At 45.8% G+C, this 21,629-nt stretch overlaps 7 protein-coding genes across 9 annotated transcripts; 6 read left to right on the top strand and 1 right to left on the bottom strand.

Annotated features, from left to right (window-relative positions):
• Positions 1–6: 6 nt before the first annotated feature.
• On the top strand, positions 7–1,037 carry DFL_004561 (uncharacterized protein; the record flags this gene model as incomplete). The annotated part of the gene is made up of 2 exons (XM_067633676.1): positions 7–317; positions 374–1,037. The coding sequence occupies 2 exons, from the start codon at positions 7–9 to the stop codon at positions 1,035–1,037; spliced, it is 975 nt and encodes a 324-aa protein (XP_067491821.1).
• An 811-nt stretch (positions 1,038–1,848) lies between these two features.
• On the top strand, positions 1,849–3,692 carry DFL_004560 (uncharacterized protein; the record flags this gene model as incomplete). The annotated part of the gene is made up of 3 exons (XM_067633675.1): positions 1,849–2,459; positions 2,514–3,471; positions 3,543–3,692. The coding sequence occupies 3 exons, from the start codon at positions 1,849–1,851 to the stop codon at positions 3,690–3,692; spliced, it is 1,719 nt and encodes a 572-aa protein (XP_067491820.1).
• A 1,778-nt stretch (positions 3,693–5,470) lies between these two features.
• Positions 5,471–7,293, top strand: DFL_004559 (uncharacterized protein; the record flags this gene model as incomplete). Of its 2 annotated transcripts, none has more annotated exons than XM_067633672.1 (4): positions 5,471–6,215; positions 6,349–6,749; positions 6,820–6,929; positions 6,984–7,293. In XM_067633672.1, the coding sequence occupies 4 exons, from the start codon at positions 5,471–5,473 to the stop codon at positions 7,291–7,293; spliced, it is 1,566 nt and encodes a 521-aa protein (XP_067491818.1). The 2 variants fall into 2 exon arrangements, with proteins under 2 accessions (XP_067491818.1, XP_067491819.1); XM_067633673.1 differs by having other exon boundaries at positions 5,471–6,251; positions 6,340–6,749.
• Positions 7,294–9,061: 1,768 nt separating this feature from the next.
• On the top strand, positions 9,062–9,418 carry DFL_004558 (uncharacterized protein; the record flags this gene model as incomplete). The annotated part of the gene is made up of 1 exon (XM_067633671.1): positions 9,062–9,418. The coding sequence occupies one exon, from the start codon at positions 9,062–9,064 to the stop codon at positions 9,416–9,418; it is 357 nt and encodes a 118-aa protein (XP_067491817.1).
• A 555-nt stretch (positions 9,419–9,973) lies between these two features.
• DFL_004557 (uncharacterized protein) lies at positions 9,974–11,996 on the top strand (the record flags this gene model as incomplete). Of its 2 annotated transcripts, none has more annotated exons than XM_067633670.1 (6): positions 9,974–10,022; positions 10,091–10,223; positions 10,299–10,439; positions 10,523–10,636; positions 10,693–11,890; positions 11,958–11,996. In XM_067633670.1, 6 exons carry the CDS (start codon positions 9,974–9,976, stop codon positions 11,994–11,996), a joined length of 1,674 nt encoding a protein of 557 aa, XP_067491816.1. The 2 variants fall into 2 exon arrangements, with proteins under 2 accessions (XP_067491816.1, XP_067491815.1); XM_067633669.1 differs by lacking the exon at positions 11,958–11,996 and having other exon boundaries at positions 10,693–11,346; positions 11,402–11,411.
• Positions 11,997–12,130: 134 nt separating this feature from the next.
• DFL_004556 (uncharacterized protein) lies at positions 12,131–15,895 on the bottom strand (the record flags this gene model as incomplete). The annotated part of the gene is made up of 5 exons (XM_067633668.1): positions 12,131–13,373; positions 13,431–13,543; positions 14,076–14,091; positions 14,156–14,508; positions 14,567–15,895. 5 exons carry the CDS (start codon positions 15,893–15,895, stop codon positions 12,131–12,133), a joined length of 3,054 nt encoding a protein of 1,017 aa, XP_067491814.1.
• Positions 15,896–19,549: 3,654 nt separating this feature from the next.
• Positions 19,550–21,381, top strand: DFL_004555 (uncharacterized protein; the record flags this gene model as incomplete). Its single annotated transcript, XM_067633667.1, has 3 exons — positions 19,550–19,657; positions 19,727–20,521; positions 20,584–21,381. 3 exons carry the CDS (start codon positions 19,550–19,552, stop codon positions 21,379–21,381), a joined length of 1,701 nt encoding a protein of 566 aa, XP_067491813.1.
• Positions 21,382–21,629: the final 248 nt, after the last annotated feature.

The following is a 21,629-nucleotide window of genomic DNA, read 5'->3' as shown; positions in this document are numbered from 1 at the left end:
ACAGTCATGAGTAGTTATCGTAGCAGGCGCAGGCCAGCGCCGCGAGACAAAGTCAATAGCTTAGGCTTATTTCCTACCGAGGACGTGAAACCGGGAACACCTAGGACTTTAAGTCAACTCGAACGTCTACCAACAGATATAGCGTACATTGTCGTCAAAAATCTAGCAAAACGAGATCTCGGAAACTTTGCGCGTTGCTCCAGCGTTTGTCATGATTTTACGCTTCTTTTACGGTTGAGGCGCATTATCCTTACTTCTGATGGTATCCGAGCGTTTCGAGATGGTGGGAAGTATGAAATGTATAGGAAATATGTTAGGTATATATGATTTTTGTGTAGTTATTACCAGAGAAGAGTGGTTGATGTGTTAATAGATGTGCTCGGTTTGTGAATCCTTCGGGGTGGGATCCAGATCCGGTTTGGAATGAAGGCGAAGGAAATCGAACATATAGAGATCCTACGGTTCCGGCCTTGAGAACATATACGCAGTCTCTCGATTACTTCTCTGACATAACGGAGTTGCATATTACCTACAAGATCCCCGCGGCAGCAGAAGGTAACGCCTTCGTAGCCGTCTACGCCAGCATATCGAAACAACCATTCTACCAACAGCTCAGGAAACTAGAATTCGTGGTTGAGAAAACGCAGGAAACAGCATACTATTGGACGCAAGCGGATTTGAATCCTGAATACTTGCGACTGGAAAAGGAGGATCAAGAGTTTTTAGGTGATCGAATTCTTAAAGAAGAGGATGTCGATACTACTATAAAACGATTGGTGGTACCAGCACCTTCGTTGAGGAGTGCTATGATTTCGGTGACGGGGATCGCACGCCCTTGGGAGGCTCTGCGGACGGGGGAAGGACGTGGGTTGTTTTACTACTATCCTTTTTTTCAGGCGCCGAAGTTGGTAGAGTTGATCGTGAATGTGAAGGGGGATGGTGGACCGCAGGGTCCGAGGAGTAGCTCTCGATGTTCTTTAGATATAACGCAGTTGAAGGAGCTGGGGAATCAGGTTTTGGGGCGACAAAAGAGTTAATCGTATTGGCTGTGATTGGGAAATTGATATTCTGTATTACCGGGCTCTTTTAGATCTAGAGAAACCGGGTGATCGGCTATGGTTCAAATTGAGGTCAAGGTTGAATCGGACCGACTAATTAGAGAAGGGAATCGATGTTTCCATCCCGGAGGCTAAACATTGCTCGGGATATTTTGATATTCGAATATAGATAAAAAGCACGCATGCATACTTACTTAAATACCCAGTTTTTGAGTAGATATTTGTACTAGAGCCTTTCCTACCTCGTTTCATTTCATTTTAATCGATATCAGATTCCGATTGCGTTCCTTGTTGCATTTTGTCACCCACAGAGCATGGGCCATGATGCGATCTTGTGTATAAATTATCCTTGCAGAAAAATAAAAGGAAATCGATAAAAAATTAAATTGAATTTATCCTTTTTCTCTGTATAAATTTCTTGGAATGAATATGCACCTTTATTCCGAAAGAACCGGATTATACGGTGCGACCGTGATACTGTTGGGGCCATGGGGGTGGCTTAAGCTTTGAATTGCAATTGAAGATATCCTTACCGGCACACGACGGCTGACGGCTCCACACGCGTTGCCGTTATTCAATTTAGCGGCATGCAATCTGACGGACTGGTTATAAAGACGAATCGTGATTTAGCTGTCTCTCAGCTGTCTCTTCTTTTTCTCTGTCGCTAAATCACTTTCGATCGCACCTTTTTTTTATATTCATTTATGGGTTCATAGATTGCGTAGATATTTCTTTTATTCGAATCTGGTATTCGAATATTCGTCAACATTTCACTTTCGGGTTCTCCAAAATGACGGCCTCGGAAACAACACCACTGATCCATCACCACCACCCGGAAGAAGATATCGACCCGCTCCCTCAACCCCATATCGATACCATCCACCAACCTCAAGATGAAGAATCCCTTCATGACTATCGTTCCGATGTTTCCCTCGTCGCCATTCTCCCATCTCTCCTCGTTGGAGTCTTCCTCGCCGCAATGGATAACCTGATCGTAGCGTCCGTCTATGGCAAAATTGGCTCAGACCTCAACCAACTCTCCAAAATGAGCTGGATCGCATCCTCATACCTCCTAACTACCACTTGTTTCCAACCTCTCTACGGTAAACTATCGGATATTTTTGGTCGTAAAGCATGTCTTTTATTTGCGTATATCACATTTGCGATTGGGAGTGCTTGGTGTGGATTGGCGAGGAGTATGGATGAGCTTATTATTGCTAGAGCTTTTGCGGGTATCGGAGGTGGTGGGATGACGACTTTGGTGTCTATTGTTGTTAGTGATATCGTGCCGTTGCACAAGAGGGGGACTTGGCAAGGGTTTTTGAATATCGTTTATGCTACTGGTGCATCCACCGGTGCACCTTTGGGAGGATTGATGGCTGATAGGATTGGATGGCGATGGTATACGACCCCATAATCTCTACAATTACGCGGGTAGTTCTAACCGTGATATAGGGCATTTTTGTTACAAGCACCGGCTACACTTCTGGCTGCCTTGCTGGTTCTTGTGAGCTTGAACATCCCACATCGACACCCAGACGCGAACGACAAAACTACATGGGAGAAGTTCAAGCGTATAGATTTTGCCGGCGCTTTGACTCTAGTCCTTGCAGTTCTCACCCTTCTACTCGCCTTAGATCGTGGCGGTAACGTCTCCTGGTCTGACAAAACGGTGTTAATCACTGCCCCAATCTCCGCGGCCTTGTTCATAGCCTTCTTCTTCATTGAGGGTTTCTACGCCTCTGACCCCTTCGCACCACCGAGGATTGTGTTTGACAAGGGACTTCTATCCTGTTACATTGCTTACTTCTTTAGCATGGGAGGGTTCTTTTCTGCTTTGTTTTATTTGCCTTTGTACTTTCAGGCAGTGTTGAGTCTTAATGCTTCTGAAAGTGGGCTTAGGATGTTACCAGCTATCGCAGGCAGCGTGAGCGGAAGTCTTGGAGGTGGGGTATTGATGCAAAAGACCGGGAAGTATTATACCCTGACTGTAATATCCTACATTTCCATGATATTTGGATGTGGGATTGTGGTTTTATTTACGGGTATTATTGGACGGAGTTTCTTGGCGATAGGATGTGGGCTTGCTATTGCTGGGTTTGGAAGCGGATCCGGAGCTACTACAGTACTTGTGGCTCTGATTGCGAGAAGTGGGAGTAGAGATCAGGCGGTTAGTACGGCGGTTAGTTATCTGTTTAGGAGCTTGGGGAGCGTAGTGGGGATTAGTGTGGGGAGTACACTGCTACAGGGGAGTTTGAGGGCGGATTTGAGGAGGGAGTTGAAGGGTATGGTTGGAAAAGAAGAGGTGGAGGAGATTGTAAGGCAGGCTACGGGGACATTGGAGTTTTTGAAGGAGTTGGAGCCGAAGGTTAGGGCGGTTGTGGTGGCGGCTTATGAGGGAGCTGTTAGATATGTAAGTTCCTCTTCCTCTCGAGCCATCTCGTTCTTTCTTTTGAAGTGTCGATGGGTGCTGACTTTTGGTAGCCGTTTATGATGGCGTTTGTATTTTCATTCGTGGCAACTGCAGCAAGTTTGTTTATTATCGAGCAGCCGCTAAAGAAGGAGACTAAGGCTGCGCCGGCGAGTCCATCCGATAGTGAGGATGATAGAGCCGGGCGGGAGGAGAGATCATGAGGTCTATTAACATGCAAGAACTGCTCCTTGCAGGTGCCCACCGGTACATGGAGTGGATCATTTGGACTTCGATTGACGAGGGTTTGTATTCTAGCTGAGCGTTACCATCTATCTACCGTATACGTGCAACCAGTAAAGGGGTCCAATATGAACGGGAGTGCCCTCGAGACTAGCTGTTTTACCATAACTCTTACCATAGCGTAGGGGCTTGGTGTGTTGTTGCACGCTATTGGTGGTTGATTCTGTTTGCATAACGTAGACGGTGCTTCGTGAACATCGACGTCGGCTGCCTTCTGGTGTTTTTGTAAAATCACACCCCTTAGTTCTTCCATATCACCCGACCTGTGTATGAAGTCGCCCTTAAACGTCAAGTTTCTGGTATACATGCATCTCATCGAGCCCTATGTCCCGAGCCTAGCTTTAGGCTGCTTGCATGTATCCATGGTCGGTTCGCTGTGTGTAACCTTCCTGGTTCAGTAATATCTCATATCGTATTTTTGGGGTTGAGACAGTGAAGTCAATATCGACTCGGTGTTCTCGTGCTGCTGGCTCAGTGGTCCGACCGTTAGCTCCCCAAGTTTTCGCATCCGAAGGTTTCCGCTTGGGATAAAGTTTTGCCTGGTATCATATGCATGCCTGAGCCGTGCTATAATCCAGTATCAAAAAGTCCACGTCGCACATGCATCGAGTTGCAATTGATGGATTCTGACTCGAGGCTACGGTAAACCATTATATTGGTGAGTTCTCTACCCTTGTTCGTCATCGAGTTTGATGAATAGAGAGTACCCCGGGTGGTCTGATACATTTCAAGCACTCTCATGTACACCAGGACCGAAGAATCCTCACTAGCAGGAACCTTGCGTCGGTACGACTACACTTACACTTAAGCTCTGTGCTCCTGTGGGTCTTCATCCAGACTCTTCCCATATACATGAGTCAGGTTCTCGCTTGTCAACCCTGCCACCTCGCGCAAAAATCCCGTTTCAGCTCTTGGAATTCTCCTCCTTCCCCCTTCTTTTCCCCATCTGCTGGCACTTTCCCATCTATTGTCCTCCGAACCCGAACCACAGTCCTACCGCCTCCTTCTCATCTCCACCGATAGTCTGGTTTGTAATCCTTAACTCACTATCGCGTTGCTAATTGCCGTAGCCACCAAAGTAACCTTTCCCACCCCTTCCACTCGGGTCGTATCTCTTGTGCGCTGTGTGCGCATGATTCGTGCACCACCCAGGGAAAAGAAGAGAACCGCTTTTTTCTTGTAAGGCCATTCGGCGGACCCGCAGCAGACCCTGTTGCTTGTCTCCCCATTCCCTTGTTTCATGCAACGAGCCACCAAATCTTGAACGCTTGTTCGGGCTTTTGTAGGTGGTGCCCTTTAGATCACGCTTGCCTTATCTATAACCCCGAGCTCTTTCTCCACAACTCTGTGGTGCGTGTCTCGTGGGAGGCTCTTGGGGGGAAGTGTTAATTTTTCTTGTTATCTCTTTTCTTTCTTTTCTCTTCTTGGGTATTTTGTGCCCGTAATTATAATTTCTTCCTGTTTCGGGAAATTCTTAACCACCAAGCAAGGCTTCGAGGGGCTTCCCCACCGGCTACCCGCTGCAAGTCGCTTCTTGACCCACTACCTCGGGTGGACCAAAGGAGGTTTCAGAACTAAAAGTATCATCGAAAAAGAAAAAGGAAACCCGGCTAGAATTTCGGGTTTACTTTGGTCACAAAAAAACAGAAATTCAATAAATACCCTCCACATCGCATTCCTTTCCTTTTTCCCTTTTCCGATGGGTGACTCTCCCTATCTCCATTTTAAAAGCAACGAGTCGTCCGAAGACGTTGTTTCAGACTTTCACCAACGTCTACCGCCTTATTCCCCACATGGCTCCGACATCCAAGATGACCTTAGCGGCGAACAGTCGCCTACAAACGGGTCTGTACCCAACCTTGCCGATCCGAGTCTTCCGAAGAAAAAGACCCGTTCCCGAACAATATCAAGTCTTACAGCCGAACAACTAGCTCGCAAACGAGCACATGACCGGGATGCACAACGTGCCATTCGTACTCGGACAAAGAATCAAATCACATCATTAGAATCCAGGGTCAAGGAACTTGAACGCGAAAAGGGGGAATGGGAGTTTAAGACTTCTGAACTTAAGAAAGAGTTGGAAAATGCGCTGGATGCGTTGGATAGTATTAAAAGAAATGGAATACAACCGCCGCCGGTACCGGGTTCTACTACTTCGTCGGGGATCGTGGCGAGACCTGGACTGGCGTTGAGTAGTAAGTCGCCTGTTAGCGTTAGGGCCGAATCTATTGGACACCCTGGATATGCCGAATCGGAACATGGGAGTGATGGTATTGCACTATCGAGTAATGGGAAGGATACGCCTGCTGGAGCGATGAGTTTGGACTTCGTGTGTCACGGAGGGTTTAAACCGAACGGATACCGACAGATACAAGATCAGCCGTACGAGTATACGGCCCGAAAAAGGTCGTTAGCAGATTTAACGAGTAGCACTTCCAGTGATGGTATGTATCTCTCTGGTTATCAAGTCGTGAGGAACTGTATGTTCACTTTCTTCTTCCGTTTTCTTTCTTTTCGTTCTCCCATTCTGCATACTTTCTTTTGGTATAACTAATCTTAATATTATAGTTCAAGCAGAAATCCGCCGACGTATCTCTGGTGCTCAATCGCTGCTTACTAGCTCACCGGTTTCGACTGTTTATTCAATCCCGAGTGTACAATATCCAGGTACCTACTGCGTCCGCGCAAACGGGCATTGGGAAGTCATGCCGCGGCATTTACCGCCTACCTGTATTCTTGACCGCGTCTACCTCGAGTTTCTAGAAGAACAGGCGAGATTACATCGTGTCAATGGGACACCGTTGTCGGTTCTTGCGGGACCGCCGCAACCGGATATTACTTTTATTGTTAGCCCCGGGTCAAGGCCGCCGAGAAATGGGCTGACGCAGGTGATGGCGGCTATTGTGGATACTTTTGGAGATTTGGTACAGCTACCGGAGAGAGTTGCTATTGTTTATGTGCTGTATATTTGGATGAGGGTTCGTCTTTAACCAAACTTCTTTATTGGTTTCTTGATGTAGTGGATTTAGCTGACGTTTATCCTTTTAGTGGGCTATTAACCCGACTCAAGAGAGTTACGATAATATGCCGGAGTATATCAAGCCTCGTCCTTCACAGTTGTTTACGGCCAGGCCAATCTGGTTCGATCATATGCCATGGTATGTATCCTTTTTGCTCATGCTATTGGTATTCCATGCTAACCATAACCACAGGCCAATGTCCCGCGACGCCATGGCCAAACACCCCGAAAAATACAATAATACCGAATTCAGCATCCAGTACACCGGCACATTATCCGTAAACTGGCCGTACGACCCCATGTCAACAGTAATGGAGCAATCACCGAACGAATTCGTGATCAATCCGGTATTCGAAGCTCATATTAGGAAAATAGAAAATTGGAGCCTGGGCAGTAGGTTTGCGGAGTCGTACCCGGATTTGGTGCCGCATGTTAAGATTGTGGACCATCCGCCGGGGAAGATGTTTGATATGAGGATTTTTGATGGTGGGGTTGTTGAGTAGAAAAGTTAGTGTTGTTTGAAGGAAAAGCTTCGGTGGCGTATGATGATTGGGAGGCTCCTTACGCTTCTTCCTACGCGATCTGGGAGCCTTGGGACCTGGCCGACTGGTAGTTTCATTTTGTGGGTATTTTTTTCATCCCTTTCTTCCTTCCAACAGGACGCCCGGGTAACTTATTTTTCTATTCTTCCTCTTCCTCTTCCTCAAGATCTTCTGATTTTATCCTCCTTTACCTTTTTTTTTTTTTCGCTGGGAGCTTTATGGTGCGACACTGATACTCTTATATCCTTTTTTCAAAATTCCTTCGCCTTTACTTTTCATTTATTTATCCTTTTAGAACCCTTCCTCTGGAAGTGGTCTGGCGATTCGGTTCCTTTTTTTTTTTTTGGGATGGGGATTTTGTTATTATATTATTTCTTTTTCCTTTATTTTGCTTCCATGGATCGTTGTATGTATCTCTTATCCATTGGGAGATTTATGACTTTATTATATTACTATATTATTACTACTATATTCTTTTCTTGGATGTCAGTTTTGATGTTGGATTATCCCTGAGTTACTCTCTTATCTTGGAAGTCGTGGAAATTTTCGAGGATAGAGATATGTGCGAAGGATATAAGGTTGAGTGCACGTGTATAATATAAGAATGAATGTTAATATATATATTCTTTATTCTTTTTCTGTATTTTTAAGGGGGGTGGACTTGCAATCGAAGAGTTGGATATGTTGGGACGGCCCGGATGGTGAATTTTTAGGTGGAAGGGGATTTGGTTTGTGCCACGGAAGTATGAAACCCAATATTTCGGATAGTCACGTCGCCTTACATTCCATACATATCCGCTAAATTTGCGGATCCATAATTCGAGAATGCGCCACTCCGTGGTTGCAGCTTACAGGGTGTGCATGTTAATATAGCCTGATTTGTAGGCTTAATCTGGTAAACGGGAATCGAACCCGAAATCGACTAGGCGAACACGGGGAAAAAACTTAAAAAAAGGCCAAAGATTCAAATGTGGAAGTTGAATATCGATGTACATTACTTACCTATACATTACCTGTGTATGGAGCAGGAGCCGGGGGAATTTAGGCAAAAAGAGTCGAAGGCTAGTACGGTGGAGCAGGTTTTAGTATCAACACTTTCGTCGGTTGGAAGCCGTAATGGTGTTGAAATATCATGACATGAAGGGTTGCATTGACTCGAATCGATGTTATAGGTAGTGCATATCTGCTTTCTGTGTGGAGTCGAGGCGGGTGAATGCAATGTGAGGGGTAGTGCCCTGGACCGGAACTGCCGTGGTCGATTCGGCTGTGCGTTCGGATAAACGTACCGATTGTTGAGAAGGACCTGGTAGGGAGCAGGATATTGCCAGTTGGTTAGGCTGGGGAGTTCTCCATGGTAATCTTTCGGATTAACCGTTTACCCCGGATTTTAGGGAAGGCAAGGTCTCGAGGGTTGAGGACTATGTTAATGAAAGTGTTGATTTTGTGATAGTTTCTGTAGTTCTTATTGGCTGGGCAAAGATAGGCTAACCTATTTTGGATGACTTGGGGTTTACGACATACGCGGTATCTAGATCGGATGGCCTCAAACCCTCGTGGCTTTAAATGCATCTTACCTCGTGGGTGCCATGTGGTATGTATCACTTCTTCTTCACGTTCCAGGGGCTATTCGGCGGCAGACCTATAGATTATTGATTAACCGCAAGAGGAGCTTGATACAACCCCGGTTTCCAATTACCAAGCTCGGGTTCAAGTTCAGCCTCAAGTAAACATGCAGGACTTATTGGAGGCACCAGAAGAAAATCTTGGTGCGGTTCCGATTTCTAATCCAAAGGCTCAAGCCCAGCCACAAGCTCAAATCCAACCGCAAGTCCAAGTGCAACCTCAAGAAGCCCAAGCTCAACCTCAAGGAGTCCAAGTTCAACCTGAAGTTCAAATTCAAGATGAGCCTGACCAAACGCAGATGTTAATTGAACTTGATCCCAACCAAAGTGGTATCAGCGCGGCAAATACTGAAGCAATGGATGTCTCAGATATATCTAGCCGCAGATGTCGACCGGGAGGAAAATCTTGGGCTAGGATGAATCGGAAACCAAAGAGTAGTCAGATGCAAATGGAAAAGGAATAAAAATACCCGTGGGCTAGGTATGAGACTAAATAAATACAACGGTGGCCCCAATCTCTAGAACGGATATTAATAAGCAAGCTGTGTATGTACATTAGTACCGATTAGGACCAAGTCTGAATTGCAATATGGAGCAGTTGTTTTGAGATTTAAAAAGCATTGATGGTAGTTCAACAGTGAGCATCTAGCTAGCTAGGCTAGCCAATCGCTTTTGGGCTGATACATACCATGGTAGATATACGATTAAAACCTTGGTTCACCAGGTTCCCGGCGACTAGTGCAAGAATCCCAGTAATTATATTAGCCGGTATAAAAACCGCGGAACATCGATTTCTCCAGGATTTCGCATTGCCGGTGGTGCTGATCTTCGTAACGAGTTATCGATATAACCGATGATGCCATGGGTTCCCCAGATATACAGAAAGTGAAAAGTATAAATAACCGTCATTAGAGCTGTTGTTTTCTGAAACTTCTAATTGTGCTTCCTTGAATATCCACATCGGCCTGCTTGAGGACAACACAAAAAGTGCAACAGTTGGCCCCAATCAGAGCTTCAAAATGTGGAAGCTAGCTACACTGCTTTCCACTTTGCTAATTAGTGTTTCTGGTATGCCTATTCCGTTTTGCGGCCAGGATTTATCCTCCAATAATCTTGGATCTAACATCCGAATATAGATGCTTTCAGAAACCCTATCATACCAGGTTTTAACCCGGACCCGAGCATCATCCGAGTCAAAGATGATTACTTCTTGGTTACTTCTACCTTTGAGTTCTTTCCAGGAGTTCCAGTTTATCACTCAAAAGACTTGTATGGGTTCTCTCCATTATATTCTAAGGTGCGGTTTCCACGAAGTACTACTAAACTTTTTTTCGATATATATAGGATCGATTGGACGTGTATCGGCCATGCACTTAACCGTCCTTCGCAGCTGAATCTTCGCGGAACTGCGCCTAGTGGAGGTATCTTCGCCCCAACTTTGAGATACCATGAGGCCTCGAAGACCTTTTATATGATTACGACCTGGTATGCATGCCCTGTACATCCGATATATATATTTATGAGAAGGTATGAAGAACGATATAATGCTAATTTTGACGCGATAATAGGTTTGATGTTATCAGTCCGCCGGATAATACCACCGGGACACCACGGTCTATGTATGTTAGCACCAAGGACATCTTAGATGAAGACTCTTGGAGTGACCCAGTATACGTTGACCAGTAAGTCCCCACACAACTTCAACTCTACGTGGCCGCGCAAAGCTAATACTCAAAAGATGGGGATTCGACCCCGACCTCTTCTTCGACACCGACGGTAAAACTTATCTCACAACTACAATGGGCTCCGGTTTCATCGACCCAGATTCCGGATACTTTGCAATCTGGATCACTGAAATCGACATCAAAACCGGCAACTCCTTAACGGAATCTCGTTATTTCTACCGCAGCGAGTTACCTATCAACACCCCTCGTCTCGCAGAAGGTTCTCACCTCTACAAATTCAACGGAACATACTACCTCCTTACCGCCGAAGCAGGTACCGAAGTCCAACATCGTGCTATGTGGCATCGGTCAAAGTCTTTGCATGGACCCTGGGAATCCAGCCCATATAACCCATTTGTATTCAACGGCCGTAACCTCTCACAACCAATTCTATCTACCGGCCACGCAGATATTGTGCAAGCTCCTAACGGGGATTGGTACACCGTCTTCCTCGCTACTCGTCCTCAAAACCCAACAAATTCTTCTGGGGTCCCGCAGTTAGGCCGTGAAACCTTCTTGGCACCAGTGACCTGGAAGGACGGCTGGCCAATTGCGAACGGCGGGAAGGATATCACCTTCGAAATCCCAGGATTGCATAACAAGCCCCGCCCGAAAGTATGGCAAGACCACTTCTGGAACGGAGAGTACAACGGATTTGCGGATAGAAGGTACTATACGCAACGAACGCCAACAAAAGCATTCCATAGCTTTACGGCGCGAAAGGGGTGGTTAAGGCTTTATGGAAATGTGTATACTCCCAGTGACCGACAGACTCCTGCAATGTTCTTGAGGAAACAAGAAGATATCAATACTGTGTTTAACACTGAGTTGGAGTTTTATCCCACCAGTGCGAAACATAAAGCCGGAGTTATTGTGTTCCTAAGCACTTGGATTTATCAAGATATAGTTATAACGCTCCACCCGGAAACCGGCAAGAGGGTTGTAGCAGCAACAACGAGGACTGGGAAGGAACCGGTAGCAAAGGCGACATATGTTGAGATTCCGGAAACAGGAACTGTAAAGTTGTGGATTAAATGTGAAGCAGATAAATACACTTTGGGGTACAGTTTGGGGCACGATAGGAAAGCTACTTGGGTCGCTAGTGCAGAGAGTAAATGGATGCAGAGTTTCCCGTCCGGATGGCAGAATTTTGTGGGTACGCATCTGGGAGTTTTCGCGACTGGCGATGGATTGCCAATTTTGGTCCCGGCGGTAAGTTGTTTCTAAGATTTTACTACTGTGGACAAACGACGGCTAACCAGATCACCCCGATATACAGGACTTCAAATGGATTAAAACGGAGGGCGGTGATTGGTAAAAGAATATTATCACTGATGGAATGAAAGAAACTGGGCTTAAAGGGGCTATTACGACAAATGGTTTGGGATAAAATGTTGGTGCCCTTTACATATAGTTGTGCGAAACTCGAATGTGAAGCCCACGATATGCAATTTAAAATGCCTCCAATGTCTTCGAATCCACTTCATCTACAATTTTCTTAACATAATACCTCCCTGCGCCTACCTTCTGCACAGTCTTTCCTAGTACCCTGATCTCTCCTTCGCAGTTCGCTGGTACCGCAACCTCGATAGACAACTCTTTATATTGAGTATTGTAGTTCCATTTACACTCCACCCTTCCCCTTGGACTCTCATACTCCATCTCATTGCTCGTAACCCCAAATTCAACGCTAGGAATAGGATCAAAAATAAATTTCCAACCTTCCTTCGCGTCTGCGTTCACAACACCACTGACCGGGAGGTCGTCGTGTTCTAACTTAATACCTCCAATGTTTTCAAAGATCCATTTCCCGGGAGCTCCGAGAGCATAGTGGTTCATACTGGTCATCGAAACAACGTTTGCAACTCCTTCCTTCGTGATGCAGTCCCAACGTTCCCAGATGCTAGTTGCACCTAGTTTGATGGGATAGAGGAATGATGGGGTGTCAGAATTCTTTAGCAGGAGTTTATATGCTAGAGATACGGATTCTAAGTGTTCCTGTGAGGTAGTCGATGGCAAGTTCCTGGGGTAGCAAAGGGCGTAAAAGATCTCTGGAGTCCCTGCTAGACCAGTAGAGATATGGAAGTCGGCCTTGTTCTTAACAAGATGGTGCAGACGACGAATGGCCGGCTCAACATAGCTCTCAGGGAGAAGGCCAAAGGTAAGAGCGCACGAATATGCTGTTTGCGAGTCTGGGACAGGATTTGGAGGGTTTGGATCTTCGACATTTGCTTCCCATTTGATAAGCTGCTGGGGTTCATCGGATTTTGAGATGGATGCATCGATGGCTACAAGATATTTCTTTTGCCATGCTGCAACGACCTTTGCCTTCGAGGCCTTGAACAATTCGATATCTTCCTTTTTCCCAAGAACTGTTGCAATATTGAGGATTATTTGTGAGATATTGCAGAGCCAGGTATTAGCAATAAAGATTTGATTTGTCTGTGCCAACTCTGGACGTTCTGGCGGGGTGGTGGGATCAAGCCAGTCACCATATTGGAAAGAATCTACCCATAGACCATCCTCGTTTCTCGGAATACCTTTGGTATAGTATTGCTTGATACTGGGATAGAGGGCTTCGAGAAGGCTAAGGTCTCTATATTGTTTGTAGAGATTCCACGGCAAGGCAACCAAACAATCCTCCCAGATTGCCATTGGCCTATGAGATCCAGGAAGTTCAAAAGCATTTGGAGATCTATGAAGGCGTGGTCAGCAACATCGAATGAGATATCACAGGGAGATTGAGACTTACACAATGGGAGGCCGGTTAAAGCCTCCTATATATAGTCCATCTGCTAGACCTTGAAGCCATTGTTTCAAGAAGGAGTAGCAATCGAATACGTAGACTGCTGTAGGTCCAAATACCTGTTAGGTTGGAAAGTTAGCTTGGGTGCAGTGTAGTTTGGTGCGGTGTAGACTATAGAAGGGGCTGCCGAGCACAGCAAAGCTATCCAATCATAAACAGTTATCCATTTCTGGACATATTTCGAGTGCAAAAAAGTGCAAAAAAGTCGAGATTCAACAGAATCATGACTTCTCTTTTTCACCCCGGTCACATCTTAGTCATTCCTTCGTCGATTCTGATTTTGAAGGCTTTAAAAAAAGAAGAAGAGGCAAAAAAAAAAAAAAAAAGTTGGGGCCCGCCGGTAGTGTAAGGGCAGATGGCTCGAGGTAGTGCACTACGAGTCACCAGGTTTATCCTCCAGTCACCGCAGCTCGAACCTATGCGCGGCAGGTATGACTCCAACCCGGGTCGGAACCGAGGGAAGGTACCACTGCACCATACGGTGTAGGACTTTTGGATGAAAACATATCCCCCTCAGCGGTATATAAATGATAAAAACAAAATCAAATGGGTACCACTATCGTACACACGCCTCAACAACAAAGAACTTACGTTGATGTCACCACTCCTGTTAATGATCTCAGCATCAGTACTTTATCCTTTAGTTAAGCTTTCATTCGCGATGAGCTTACCATCCTAGTCTCTCATCACGCTGGGGACAATCCGTCGGGACGGCATAAAAGTTCCCCCTGGTACTCCATTGGATATTTTCCACAAATCGATTGAGCCCCGGGTGAGTACTGTTGAATTTCAGTAATCCCTTCTCGCAGTCGCTACCATATATCTTAGCTACAGCCTCGATTTCTACCCCCTCAGATAAACCGTCAACTTGGACGTATCGGAATCCATGGAAAGTGAATTCTGGTTCCCACTCTTCGACACCGTTACCGCTGAAAGTATAGCTATCAGTAGCTTTGGCACCCCTGAGAATAACCCAACAGGCTTCTCCATCCTGATCGAGGATCTCGACGTGTAAGAATGTCAACTATTATAAGGAAATTAGCCAACGTTAACTACGAATGTTAGGAAATGGAAGAGCCAACTTTTGTTCCTGCCGGAGCAGACCCTTTAATCTTGATCTTGCCAGTAATATTCTGGGCGAAGTCCCAGATCAGCTTCCCCTTCGGCGTTCTGATGGTCTCTTTCACCGGGAATGTCTGCGTGTGCCGAATAAGCGGCGCGGTTTGTGCCTGTAACGACTTCCTCGTCGTTTCGGTGCTCCAAGATTCAATATCCCACTTCAAGATTCTCCAATTGACAGTTTTCTCGTTTATAACTGGACGCTTTAGCTCGGAGTTTAAAACTTCTGGAATTTGCTTGACGTCTTTCCATTCATCCTGCCCAGCTGTTTCAATGCTAATCCTGGCGTCGTGGTGCTCTCCGTCATATATCTCTGTTTCGAGGATAGGGCTTCTCTGGATGCATTTCCAGCCGGTTTCACCGGTACTGCCAGTCCAAAAGCTCTGAGTCTCCGACCCAAAGGTCTCAAAAAGAGCCATGAACCCGGTCTCTTTCCCATAGATTCCTCTTCTAGCTGACCAACGCTTATGTGGAAGTCCAAGGCGGCCACGGTACCACCCATCCGCCACCCAGACAGTAACGACGTTCTCACCGGCTTGAAGATGTTCTGTGATATCATATGTTTGGTATGTCATTCTAACGGCGTATTCCGTCCATCCAGGATTCATGGTTGATTCAGCGCTAACGGGCTTTCCATTGATAAAAAATTTATAGACACCGAAGCCAGTTGCGTATACTCTAGCAATTCGAGGTTTTGACTTGAGAGTATAGGTGTTTCGATATGCTGGGACGGGTTCTGGTTTCTCCCAGCCTTCAGCGCTCCAAGGCGTAGTTATTGGCGTTATGGAAGGTGCTTTCTTGTACCATCCGTCAAGGCCTCCGACGATACCGCTCTCGAAGTTCAAGATACCTGAAGCAATAGATGCATCAGAAAGCCCTGCGGTAAACTTCGCTACTAGCTGTTCCACAGATTCCCCTTCCGGCGCTAACTTATCACCGTCTAAGCTTCCGAACTCTCCATGTGCGTTTGGTTGTCCTTCTGTGAAGATCGCTCGCACAGAGACTTCATAGGCGTGCGACGATTCAACTTTCGGGAAGGCTTTGGGCCATGGGAGGTTTCCGCTACGGTATCCCTTCGGACCTATCACAACGTATGTTTTTGCGAAATCCGGTCCACTCGCGAGAGACCAGCTCCGAAGGGAGAGAATATATGTTATCTGCTGCCAGGATGGAGAAGTCTGCGCAGATGGGATTGAGTATGACCATGAGATTATAGGAGTCGGGTCGTCTATCCCGAGAAGGTTTGAAGTATGTGGGAGGCGCAAACTGGTAATCTCGACCGATGGCGCCATTGTGATATTCGTGAAGACTAATTTGCAAAGTTTGAATATTTAAAGTCCGGATATTCGCATTGGGTTCGGAGATTCGGTCCTCAATTGCAACTAATCAAAAAGTCGAAGGGACTAAAATTGGGCTAATATATAGACGCTCGCAAACTACTAAGCTCTTACAAATATTCTACCGAGGTTGAAGCTATGAACGCCAGCTCTGACTTCTATGAGGGGTAGCTTTAACTTTACGTAAAGCCCCCGCAGGAACCCTTATTGTAATATTTTACTACCTCGACGCCTCAAAATTGCAGTTCCAAATTTGGGTTCAACTAATCGGGGTCCTCTATGTCTATCAAGTCTGAATTGGACATACTCTACATGCTTTGTACTTCCTTCTCCTGTGATCCTAGTGTATCGCATTTGATTGATTGGGCATGTTCACAATAAAGGTGGGTCCCGCAGTATCCGGAACCCCATAGCTCTAGCCATTTATAGACTAGATTATATTCGAGTCTGAGGGACGGCAAGCGTCCCTCTTTCGTGACGAGGTCCCCAATTTGAGATTTGAGAGCAAAATACCGATATCTATCATTACGAAACGTGTATCATGTGCAAGTGAAATCTTAGATGTTGATGCATCGCAGTGATTTTAATATCATGACCTTTCGCAATATCTAATATAGGCAGTCGTTACGAGCTTGAGACTTTGGAACCCGAATTGACATGGAACTTAGTAGGGAAATCGCAACGCAAAATATGCCACATTGTTTCGGATCCGTGGATTCGGAGGGGTAGACGGGCTTAGCCAGACAAAGCCTTAACTTGAGTATCTGAATAGCCCGGTAATAATGCGATATTGCAGTTTTAGGTTCTGCTATCGATAGGAACCCCAGATTTCTAGCGTGAAAATGCTGACGCATATATGCATCCTGCATTTTTGGGGTCTTGAACCCACACTGACCTATACCACGTTTATGGACTCTAATATTTCTCATCGGGTAACTGACTATAACTCGTGTCGATATATCTATCAATCCTAAATATTCCCGTTCCTAGATTAAGTCCCCAGATATTGTGGTATCACATTTCTAATCAATCGTTCAATCTCGTAAAAAAAAAAAAAAGCCGTCAACGATTCGTAGACTAATTTCGTAGATGGTAAACACCCTAGTCTCGAACTCACGCGTACGTCGAAATCGACGGCCCAATCGAGGGGAATCTATATGCACTCTCCCTATGGAACTTCTCGAGCAGATTTACTCTTACCTCCCCATCCACGACCAACTCGCCTTTAGTAGTACACATCGTTTCTTCCGGCAAGTCTTCTTTTCTCTCCCTACATCCTTCCGTTACAAGGCAATCCGAGCCGATTCCCGCGCTCGAATATATATTCACAAACTCCTCCCTATCCACCGTTTCAAATTAAAGGACTCGAGAGGATATGTAACACTAAACTGTGCCGTCAGGTCGAAAGTAATCCGGAGATATTACCTCACCATCCAGCCAATGCTGCTAGGGCAAGCTATGAATACAGGGTTTAAAGGTGATGAACTATGTAAATGGCTCATGAAAAACCCACAATAGTTAACTCGCCGATTGAGACAGAATGATAAAACCATCGATATAACGGGTTCTCCGCTGATGAATGAATCGCTATTCCGAAATATTCGGGGTAGTAGAAACCCAAGTGGAAATTTAGCAGCAGTGGATCCCTCGGCTCGTAATGGGATAGACGTAAATACTCGAGTCATATACAACTGCTGCGGAGCAATGAAGGTATCTGCTTGGCTTGGTGTACCAAGGTATATGGATATGACGGTAAGTCAGTTTTTCGAGGATCTATGGGCAGAGCTTCAGACTTCGATGAATGATCAGGCACCAGCGGCTATCCAAAAGTTTCGGGCTTTGTTGGAGAACGTTCACCGGATGAAGCTGGTTTGGAGCGAGCCGGGGTTTACGGAGGCTTTTGGGACACCAGAGTTTGCGGTGATGTTGTATTGTTGGCCGAGGAATCCTTGTCATTTGCATGGTTGAATACATGACTTTTCCAACTAAATATATTAATATATATTTCGGGTAAAATTGCACAGTCAAGGTAGCCCATTAAATTTGCCGCATATTGAGACTATGCTTGATTCCCAGGCTTTCTAGAAGTGCTTGAGCCCGGTGTTCGTATTCTAAGTTAAGTTACACGGTATACGTATATACGTACCAGTAAAGATTTCCGCTATAAATGTCAAGCGCCCGTGCGCGTTATAACGTATTGCGCTACAGTTTATATATTATAACCAGTAGTTGAGAGCCGAGATTATGATGAAATTTGGAGGATCACAGAATCGGAAACCCTGCTGGAATGTAGCTAGGGATATAGGCCCCAGCTTTGAGACCTCCGGCATTAATGGATTCTTTCTTTCCGGGTATTGTTTCTGTCGTTTTTACGAATCCGATGATTGTCTTGGCGAGCGCGCCCCTCTGACTTCGTGCCGGAATTTATGAATTACATCGGGCTGGCGGACAAGAGCATCGGCTTTGGTCGGTTCAAGATGTATGAAGGTCTGCCGCCCGGAAAACGGGATAGAACCTAGATGTTTAAGAGTTTTGCATGCTTTGGGGCCTCCCCACGCTTGGGGTCATGGAGCTCCCCGCAGTATGATGGGTGTTACGTAACCATTTCGAACGGTGGGGACTATGATCCAGAGTACGACCAAATTGATGGAGTAAACGAGACTCTTAGAATTTCAAGGACATATAATATGCCTGTCGGGGTATACGACAATGATCCGAAAGTGCAGGCTATTATTGAGCAGAGATCTGAGGCGTTCATACACATGTATACTGGCAAGGGGACTTGTACACGAGCATCGCGACGTCTTCCAGTCACTAACAGAATTTGGATGAGGCAGTAGTCTGTTGAAATGTGCACTTGTTTGTTTTATACGACTGATTTCTGCGAAGGGCGGCCAATAATAATTGACGGTCACAATGGGAGGTTGTCAAGAATACTTCGGGATTGGGGACCCTGCCTTTTATGAACAGCCAAAGATCATAAGCTTTCGATGCGATGCGGCGTATGGGCCTCCGTCTGCCCCTAAGAATAAATGGTAGTACGTCTATAAGCTTTTTATACGTCAGCTGCGTTACTATCGTTCGATTTGCAGTATCATGTTCATAAATCTATGCAAATAGATAGCCTCTCCCATGACTAATCTTTTTATGGCCAATGGATTAACGGTTGCCGGGAAATTCTAAGATCTTACTTCATACTCCCAATTTGCTGGTTCACTAACACAACTGAGATAAAACACGTTTTTGTTGATTTAGTGTCTTTCGCAGCAAGATTCAATACCGACTCGAGTTGAATTCCCAAACCTCTTTACTAAAGATCGAACTTCTTGCGAAAGCATGTTTGTGTTGAATGTTGCATTGTATGTCAGATTAGTCAGCGAAAAATAAATGCCAAGACTCTGCAACAGTCTGAACTTCGCGATCTAAGTCGCAAACCAATCAAGTCATCTCTTGGCTACCAGCCTGGTCTACCTGTTTCAACATCACGACACTTTACGCTTCCACCAACTAACTACCTAAGTAGTTTAACCGCAACTTAAGCCGGACGCTCCTAACATTGAAGTTTGAACGACGTAGATATCCTCAAATCTTCCCACACCAACATCCATCATGGCGGCCCTCGTCGACTACCGCTCAAGCGACGATGAGTCACCAGCTGTCGGCCCATCCATGCCATCCGGCCCATCTATCACAGCTGCGCCAGATGTCAGCCTGGACGTATGTTCGTCTCTCCTCTCTTATATTAATCGTTCAAATAACTAACAACTACATGCCCTCTCTCTACAGGACCCAATGACCTCCCAACTTGCCCTCGTAAAACCTACAGACAAATCGATGTCCTACAATGCCACGTACGACGACCTTTACAAGCCAGCCGCTGGTCCAGCAAATCCTTTTAAATCGAACGATGGAACTTTAAAACGGAAGAATTTGCTCACAGGGTACGCGGAGGAGACATTAATATCGGACGCGACCTTCTTAGCACATCACAGGACTTTCACGAGCTTGGGGTACGCCGCAGATCCGAGTAATCCGGCAAATATGGTCGGAGATCAGGCGAATGCAGCTCTCTATGGTGGACGGAATACAGTTGAATACAGGCCTAGCAAAGAAGAATCACGAGAAATCAAGAGACGGCGGCAAAAGAAGGGAGATTCGAGTATAGTTGATGGGCCGGGACAATACCTAGGTCCCTGGGCGTCATACAAGAATGAATCAGAATCTTCGGAAGACGAAGAAGCTGCGGGCGAAGTTGTTGAGTATGAGGAGGAAGCCACCGCGCCGGTATCAAATCCGATTATCGACAAGGCTGGCGCCGAATATCTCAACGTCAACACCTCGGGTGTGGAGCAGACTATTTTCCATGGCAGCGAAGAGAGAGATTATCTTGGGCGGACGTACATGCATGTGCCCCAGGACTTGGACATCAACCTCGGGAAGGAATCGGGTAGTACGCCGAATTTCATTCCCAAGAAGCTTATTCACACCTGGAAAGGCCATACCAAGCCTATCAATGCTATACGCTTCTTTCCCAAAAGCGGCCATCTGTTATTGAGTTCTTCAGCAGATGCTAAGGTTAAAGTAAGCTATATTTTGCAATTCGCCTCACAACTGTCTCGAACAATACTAACAAAATCTTTTAGCTATGGGATGTCTATCACAACCGTGAACTCCTACGGACCTTCGACGGCCATACTAAATCCGTAAACGACATAACTTTTACCAACTCCGGCGACAAATTCCTCTCCGCCTCTTACGACCGTCAAATGAAGCTTTGGGATACCGAAACAGGCCAATGCATTAACCGCTTCTCAACCGGTAAAATCCCACACGTAATCCGATTCAACCCAGATGAATCCAAACACCACGAATTCATCGCCGGTATGAGCGACAAGAAGATTGTACAATTCGATACTAGAACCGCAGCTGTAGTTCAGGAGTACGATCACCATCTTGGACCAGTTAATACCCTTACGTTCGTCGACGAAAACCGGAGGTTTATTTCCACCTCCGACGATAAGAGTTTACGAGCTTGGGAATATGGTATCCCAGTACCTATCAAATTTATTGCAGAGCCGTACATGTACTCCATGGTTCGATCTGCTTTGCATCCGAATGGAAAATATGTGGCGTTACAGTCGGCGGATAACCAAGTTGTTGTGTACGCTACCACCGAGCGTTTTAGGCAAAACAGGAAGAAGAGCTTTAGAGGACACAATAACGCGGGTTATGCGATCGACGTGGATATCAGCCCTGATGGACAGTTTTTGATGACTGGTGATAGTTCGGGTTGGGTGTGCTTCTTTGATTGGAAGACTTGTAAGATGTATCACAAGATTAAGGCAAGTGATCAAGCGATTACCTGTGCGGCATGGCACCCGCAGGAAGGTAGCAGGGTGGCTGTGGCAGGGTTGGATCATTCTATCAAGTATTATGATTAGAACAGTCGGATCAACCGTCAGTGATGCTGGCTGGATCACTGGATTTATTTGTATACTAGGAGAGATCGGGACGACTGGGTTCGTAGATAGTAGTCACAAATTTTAATTTTGACGATGTATGACCATATGAAAAGCAAAATGCCTTCGAGCCTACGCAAAACCCATGGTTTGGAACTTGAGTGTTCCTCAAAACTTTTGACTATATTACACTCTAGATACCAATGTAACTAACTAATGCCTGGGTACTC

The sequence above is a fragment of the Arthrobotrys flagrans genome (assembly GCF_004000055.1).
Source record: "Arthrobotrys flagrans strain CBS H-5679 chromosome Unknown unitig_0, whole genome shotgun sequence".
Taxonomy (NCBI): Eukaryota; Fungi; Ascomycota; class Orbiliomycetes; order Orbiliales; family Orbiliaceae; genus Arthrobotrys; species Arthrobotrys flagrans.
The sequence above is the reverse complement of the archived record's forward strand: the minus strand, read 5'-3'. Positions and strand labels throughout refer to the sequence as shown.